Source organism: Sturnira hondurensis, unplaced genomic scaffold (assembly GCF_014824575.4).
Source record: "Sturnira hondurensis isolate 20B ecotype Veracruz unplaced genomic scaffold, ASM1482457v3 Scaffold0022977, whole genome shotgun sequence".
In the NCBI taxonomy this organism is placed as follows: Eukaryota; Metazoa; Chordata; class Mammalia; order Chiroptera; family Phyllostomidae; genus Sturnira; species Sturnira hondurensis.
The window spans coordinates 2,073,172-2,080,624 of NW_028095608.1; the positions used below are offsets into that span (position 1 = coordinate 2,073,172).

The 7,453-nt window shown below is 43.6% G+C and overlaps 1 protein-coding gene across 1 annotated transcript in view; it reads right to left on the reverse strand.

Annotated features, from left to right (window-relative positions):
• The window catches only part of HEATR1 (HEAT repeat containing 1), a 49,278-nt gene extending 43,343 nt beyond the window's left edge, over window positions 1-5,935 (reverse strand). Inside the window, exons 1-4 of the mRNA XM_037037299.1 lie at window positions 5,822-5,935; window positions 5,327-5,496; window positions 4,618-4,834; window positions 1,363-1,504 (exon numbers count right to left, since the gene is read on the reverse strand). Coding sequence (XP_036893194.1) covers window positions 1,363-1,504; window positions 4,618-4,834; window positions 5,327-5,468 — 501 coding nt within the window. The 5' untranslated portion in view covers window positions 5,469-5,496; window positions 5,822-5,935. The remainder of the gene's footprint in view (window positions 1-1,362; window positions 1,505-4,617; window positions 4,835-5,326; window positions 5,497-5,821) is intronic.
• Between the last annotated feature and the right edge of the window lie 1,518 nt (window positions 5,936-7,453).

The window sequence follows — 7,453 nt, forward strand, 5'->3', positions numbered from 1 at the left end:
GTCTTTCCTGACAACTGGTGGGTGGCAGAGAGGAGGTTAACACCTAAAACTGTGCACACCTTAGAAATTCAAGAGCATGCCAGCAATGAGCATGGTGGCACTCAGTGAAAAATGCCTACTTAGCCTCATGTGTGGCACCTCAATGTGTGTATACCTAAATCAGAAAATTCTCCAGATTCTTAGCAACCATGGCAGCTAGCTTTGGTTTTTGAGCCCCTGTTAACATGGTTTCATCACTGCTTTACAGTAACTCTGGCAATAAATAACTCTAGGAACTGGCCCCTTTATACTGCTGCTCCCACCGCCTAGCAATGTGCACGGTCAGTATTAGTGCAACAGAGAATGTGAAGCAAACCTTAACAGGTGACTGGGGTCTGGAGACGGGAAACAAATACGACTAGAGAGCAGAAGGTCTGTGTGCAGGCCAGGAGAAAATGACCTTCACGTCAGCGGCACTAATGTCCAGTAGCTGGATAAGAAGCTTCATCATAGGCTGTGGCCTTTTCTTGTTGAATGTTAACAGTTCACGTGCTTTACATTCAAACTCCAAATTCTCCTCCTTAAAAATCTCCCGTTTGTTTCTTATTAATAACTCAGGTCATAGACCTCACTGTCATACCCCACACAGGTAACTCTGCCCAGTCAAACCATCTGGTGGCCCACTGTTGTCCCCATCTGTCCTCATCCTAGCTTGAATCGCTACACCCAAAACGCAGTAAAATTTCTGACATACAGCCACTTTCCTCTGCTGTATGCTGCAAAGTGAAAGTGGCAACTCGGCTGTTTTACTACCAATCACACTACCTGACCTCAGTCAAACCCACCCTGTAATGCAACCACCTCTTTAGTCACCCGCAAATGAATTCCTGCATCTTCCTTCCTTTAGTAATTCCCAAAGTCCTTCAAGTTTTCCTTATCCTTCCAATTTGCATTAAGTATTTCCTGCTTTTCCTCACCTCCAACATTTTTTAAGCTTTTCAATTCCAAACTTTAAAATACCAGTCCGTATAAGATAGTGGAAAGACGTAAGCCTTAACATCTGATTTGAACTCAAATCCCAACTCCGCCACTTTACAGTTAACTCTGGCAGTAATTTAATTGTCTGATCTTGTCCTTACCTGAAAAAATGGAGTTCTGTGATGAAACCCCTAGATAAGATGTGTAAATTGCCTAGCTTGATTATCAGGTACAAGTAGAAGCCAGCTGTTACCCATTATCGGTTTAAACTGGAAGTCAGGAAATAAAAGCGATGGAGGTCATACTTGGGACTACCCTTGGAAGCACTGACTTTATTTTTTCCAAACTATCTCTCTTAATCAAGATCTGTAACGATTACAGGTGTGTGTCACTCAACACCCATACCTTAACTGGCAACAACCAGAACCATTTGTGCTTTGAATTATTAATTTTCAGAAGCTGTATAACCCGCACAAATATTCTTGTCTCATGGTATGGCAGAACACAAGCAATGAGGCTGTCTTGATTATAAAGATGGATGTGGAACCTGGGGAAAAAGCAAAGAATGCAAATTGACACAAACTTTACAAGCATACATTCACAGTTGGCCAGAACAATCTGGGGTTTTTTGCACAATGGCTCTAGCTGTGCTTAGTTGTCTTTAACTTCACTCCAAACAATTTTGTTAGGCTGTATTGTGACAGCTATCATATCACCGTGCACTTTTTAAAAAAACATCAAAATTGGTGAATTTTTGTGCAGCTATTTAATACTGAAGATGGAAGATACACAACATTTTCAGCATACTGTGCTTTTTTACTTCAAGAAAGGTAAAAATGCAACTGAAAACACAAAAAAAGATTTGTACAGTGTATGGAAAGAGTGCTGTTACTGGTCAAACATGTCAAAAGTGGTTTGCGAAGTTTCTTGGTATATTTTGCCAAATAATTCTTTGCTGTGGGGTTGTCTTATGCACTGGAAGATGTTCAGCAGCACCGTGGCCTCTACCCACTAAAATTTTGGCCAATAGTGGGAGACAGCCAACATACCCAAAATATCCCAAGAAAGTTATTGGTGAAAATGAAAAATGTATCTTTTATTTTACAGAAAAAAGTAACAATTTTTCCTTACATGTCCAAATCATATTATCAATGAGCTAAAACTAGTTCAAATGAGTATCAGTAAAAACAACCCCATAACTATAGGACACAGAGGAGTTAAAACAGAAGCCCTCTATTTCGTATTAAGGTACTCAAAAGGGTACTGCCAATTCTTGTGCAGCAATGTTTTCAAAATTTGATATCAAAGTTTATATCCCACTGACTTTCAACTCCGTCTCAACCTATCGTCATACCGACATGACTGTGGGACCACTGCGGTCAAAGCAATGGAGAAGGGCGGGCCCGCTGGCAGCCCAGCTCGGCTCCTCCTCACACTCCAAAGTGCACCTTTCCAGATTCCTTAAATTATAATTCGAAAACCAAACCACTAATGAAAGAGACAGCCACCTTACTTTTTTGAGTAAAAAATAAGTTGTCAAACTACAATCCTATATAATTTGTCCACGAACTTTCACAAAACTTTGTATAAAAAACTAAGAGTCATAGTTCTACCACATACATTAAATCCTTTCTAGCCTCCAACCTCTAGCTTTAAAGCCTCCTCACCAAAGGTGCTTTTCCTCACTCCCCCAGCCAAGCAATCCCTCATACCTGTCTAAACCCTCCCATCCTTTTACCTGTATCTTTCCCAGAGTACCTACCACACCACTCTGCCTTTTTCAGTTTTATGTGTGGCTTTATGAGGCAAGACATCACTTTGCCCACTAAGCTTTCCCCAACTAGTTTAGGCAGCCCTATGAGCCGCAAACTTGGCATACACGTTTTTGGTTTTTTTTTTGCTGAACTTGTTTCTGTATTGTCTGAATGTCTGAAATACAGTCTACTTTTAAGTTTTGGAGAAATGAAAGGGCACCAAATAGGGGAAAAGGGAATACGTTTTGTGTTCTCATGCAGAGGAAGAAGGAAGAGTGTGATCGGCCTCAGGCAGTGAAGCAGAGGAGACAGAGACACAGGCCCAGTTCAGGTCCTTAAAGAGAATCCAAGTCTCTTTAAGGACCCTGCTACAGTGTAGCGCACACCCTTCAGACTCCTCTCCTGGGAACTTCAAAAAAGATACAGTTCTTTTGATAAGTGCTTTTTTAAAAAAAGTATTCAGTTCCCTAAATGCTACATCCATCAATTTCACAGAAAAAAGGTCAAAAACAGAGATAAAAATTATGATGATTAGTGCCCAATCCAAACTCCACTTCCATTTCAGTTTTTATCTTTTCTTTCTCGAAATCTCTGCCCCCATTTTCCTTCCCCAGTTCTGAAACTTAAGTAGTAGCATTCTCTACATATCACTGAGCAATTTCCCTTTTTCGTGAAACAATGTCTAGGAGACCTATCACTACAAACAGAACTTCACTTTTAATTTCATGATGTAGACCCATACACTGTGATGTTCTGCAACTTAAACACTCCCTTATGCTTTTCCAATGTTTCACTATTACAATGGTGTAACAATATCCTTACAATAATAACAGTAACAGATTACATTTAGAGAGGTATAATCTGCATACACCTTTAACCAAGGGCAGCCTAGTCATCTCTGTATTGAACTTAATGTTACATGGCTACATGTTATAAATGCAGAACCAATTGTAAAAAGTACTCCTTACATTAATTGGTCTATGGGGGGGGGGCGCTGAAATGCTTGAAGACAGAGGAGAATATTACAGGCTTGATTCTTTTTTGTCTTTGAGTCTAATGTTCTTATGATTAGAAGACCTGGGTTAAAATTATGTTTTCTCAATGCTCACTTGCTCCCTGAAGGTAAGTCACTTCACCACCATGTCTCTGATTAATGAATTGGAAATCTTCTCTTACAACATACATATAGAAGAATAAACAAAGATGTATAATAAGCTGTGATGTGATACTAATAAGTGAGAAAATAAAACTGAGTACACTTACGGAGACAATCCCTGGAGTGCATAAAACATCAGACTTGGAAACAAACTCGTATCTCAGCACACAAGGTGTGTGACTTAGGCCACTTAAACCCTCTATGCCTCAGTTTTCTCAGTTATAAAATGGTGACAAGACAGTACAAGTCTCTCCCCACACAAATGGTGTGACTATTGAGATAACACACACAAAGTATGCAACATGGGGCCTAGTGTATAAATGGTCAGTACATTTATACACCAGGCCCCATAATACATTAGCTATTACAGTTTTTCTCAAGTTGCGGTATTTTAGAGGATACTAGTCCCCTCTTCCCAAACCAGATTTTGTTACTCTGGCAACAAAGAAGTTTAGTAATTCCCTTTGCCCCAAAATGCAGTGATAATTGGTAAAGGCAAAGTGACATGAGCCTCTTAGAACTAATGGGGCTGGACCTCAAGATCTCCAGCAGTCCTCTTTCACTCTCAATACAAATGAGTTCAGTGGCAGAAAGGCACGCTCACTGTGCCTCTTACCTCATCTCCAGATGTCATATTAATCCTCTTACCTGATTTTTCAGCTTTAAATTGATAAATGTTGTCATTACTTAATTATTTTAAAAAGATCAAAGTTGTTAGCCCATAATTATTCCTGTAATTTCATTTGCTACCTGTGAATTAACCACTCCAGACACTTGTGTGCTGGCTTCAACAGGAAGTAAGGTGACAGGTGAATAAGGAATAACGAAATCTTTTCATCCAGCTGTTTGTTCACCGCTTTGGTCTGAACGCTGCGCTCCAAGGTTTTTGCCAGCTGGCTGAATAGCGGGGCTTCAAACTGCTCAAAGGAAGGATCGATTCCAAGCAGCTCTTCCAGGCCAGTGCACCCTAGGAAAAGCCAGTTCATTTAACAATCATTGCAAGAAAACGCCTCTTACCCCTTTTACAGTTTGACTCACCCCCTAAAAAATAAAAGCTGAGTTCTTTTAGCATGTATCTTGTCATCTGTAATACAGTCCCGAGTAAGATTTCTAACTTTCAACTACAGAAAAAAATAGTATTACACCAACTAGGAGAACAAGTACTCCCCAGCACGGAAAGAGGGCTCCTCCGGCGCCTGTGGCTGTTCCTCCCCTCTGTGCTTCAGAGTCTAACGATTAGAGGACCGCCCTAACCTTGCAGCCTCATCCACGAGGCTGTGTGCCGCGACTTACACACAGTTCAAGAATCTAGCACATGGCTGTCATTTTCTTTCCCTAACAACGTCAGTCAACAAGTTAGAAACTGCTAAGGGAGCGGGCACGCCAGAACAGAAATCAAGAAAGTACAGCAACAGCCAGAAAACAAACGTTTCAAAGGGCTTCCTAAAGGATAGCTCACCAATGGCAAAGGCAGTGTCCCTGTCGATGGTGGCCGCTTCCTTGGGGTCAAACAACAGAGAGGCAACTTCATCTCTAGATAAGAGGCTGGGGTCACTCTGAGGGAGGGCGAGTCGCTGGAGCTGCTGGGCTAAGGACGTCATCTCTCGGCCGGCGGGTTTCTGAAACGGGCTAGGAAACACACGAACCACCAGAAGCTCTATGAAACTGTCAGTCAAGTTACATCCCACTTAAGTGCAAGCGGCAAATGCCTCACGCACAAGCAACTTTGCGCCGCACCGGCGCCGCGGTGGACACGAACCCGCTGCCCCGGACGGACAGAATGAAGAACCCGCAGACTCCGCAGGTGCCCACACCAAAGCCACAGGGTCCTCTGGTTACTGCGGCTCCCGGCCCACACCGGCGCCCCGGCTCCCCCAGCCTGGCTCCGCAGACCCGAAAGCCCGCGGACACCGCACCCTACCGTGGTCCATACCGGCCCACATCGCCTACTCACCGGAGCGCGACTTGGGCAGGATTTAAAACCCAAAACCTTCTCGCCGGGTCCACATGGAAGCCCAGACCGGCTTTCGCCCGGAAACCTAGAGCACGCCTTGGGGCAGCTTCCGGTCCCGGGCACTACGGCGAGAGAAACAGTACAAGCTGGCTGTGAGGAGAAACGATGGCTCCGCCTCCTTACGGCAAAGCCCCGCCTTTGTGGGCTGGACTTCCGACTCCGGGTGCCGCCCTCCGCAGGGGGACGTCGGAAAGTTCGAATCTCTGGGTGCGCTTGTGTGAGTGGCACTGTGGGCGTCGGTCCCTCAACCTGAGTCCAGGAGCTGAATTGCTGTGTGGCCGCGGGCGTTGCCGCCCCAGGCCCGGCCGTCCCTGGGGCGCTGTGCACCTCGGAGGTTTCTGTTAAATGTACCCTCTTGAGGTATAATTTACGAATTAATTCACCCACGTCAGCCAAATAGTTCGATGAGTTTTAACAGACCATGTCAGTGTAAGTGTCGCAGCAGCCAAGACGTAGGCAGTTTCCGTGGTCGCCCAGTTCCTCTGTCGCGGTGTCCCCGCGTCACCAAGTTAGTGTCGCTGAGAGGTCCCGCATGGCTGTGCACTGTCTCCCCACGCGGTGCTGCGAGCTCAAAACAACCAAAACTTCCAGTTGATTCTACAGATGGTTCACCTCCTTCTCTGTGTCGTGCAGAGAACATGTTTTTTAAAGTTCTGGTATCTATTTCACCCTCCTAATGTGTCACAGGACTTTTACCTCCACAACAGCAATTAGCTTTGGGAGAAATGGAAGTAGTAAATAAAAGCCAGGCCTATTTTGTTCTTGAGATATACTTGCTTTTTTGCCTTGAAAAGAGCTTCAATATAGTTTCAAAAGCTTTATCAAAGTGAAAATAAGAAAAAACAAATACACCCCGGACATTTGATTGAATCCTTTCTAAGTCAGTTTCGATGGAATTTGGTGCCACGCGGAATTTTACTTTAGAAGTAAACATATAGTTTCTAAACCAGGAGGAAGGAAGCCAGAGATTCAAAAATGTTTTCAAGTTTTGATGTAAAACCATGCACCGTGATCTTGAATTATATCTTTTTCTTCATTTTAAAAGAATTCTTTGGATGTGCTCCTGATTGTTTTCTGATTTTCACCTCCTTGGTTCTGTGATTGCGTGCCTGTTTCCCTATTTGACTATTAATTTGATCTAGGACTGAGGCAAACTTACCTTCTCAGTTGTTTGAATGTAAAATATCAATTGTAGATCAGATGTGGCTCTGGGAGTCTAATAGACTTTCTCATGGCTTTTGCTATTTTACATTATTGGACCCATAATTTTAGTTGTAACTGATACATATTTCTTGACTCAAGGACATTGTTTCCCAGGTGGTATTTTAACCACATGTTCTTTTGCCTATGGTGACGCTGTGCCCAGACCTGCGCCTAGGGCCCCAGGTAGCTGCTAGGGCCACAGGGCTGCTTGGAGAGAGGGGGAGGGGAAATGGGGCAGGCTGGTGTTAGGAAAAGGGCGAGAGCAAGAGTGAGCTCATTGTTAAGCTTGGGTTGTATTATTATCTTGGGTTTGGGAAGGACCAGGTGCCTTTTCAAAATAACCAATCAACGAACGTCCCAATCATTCAC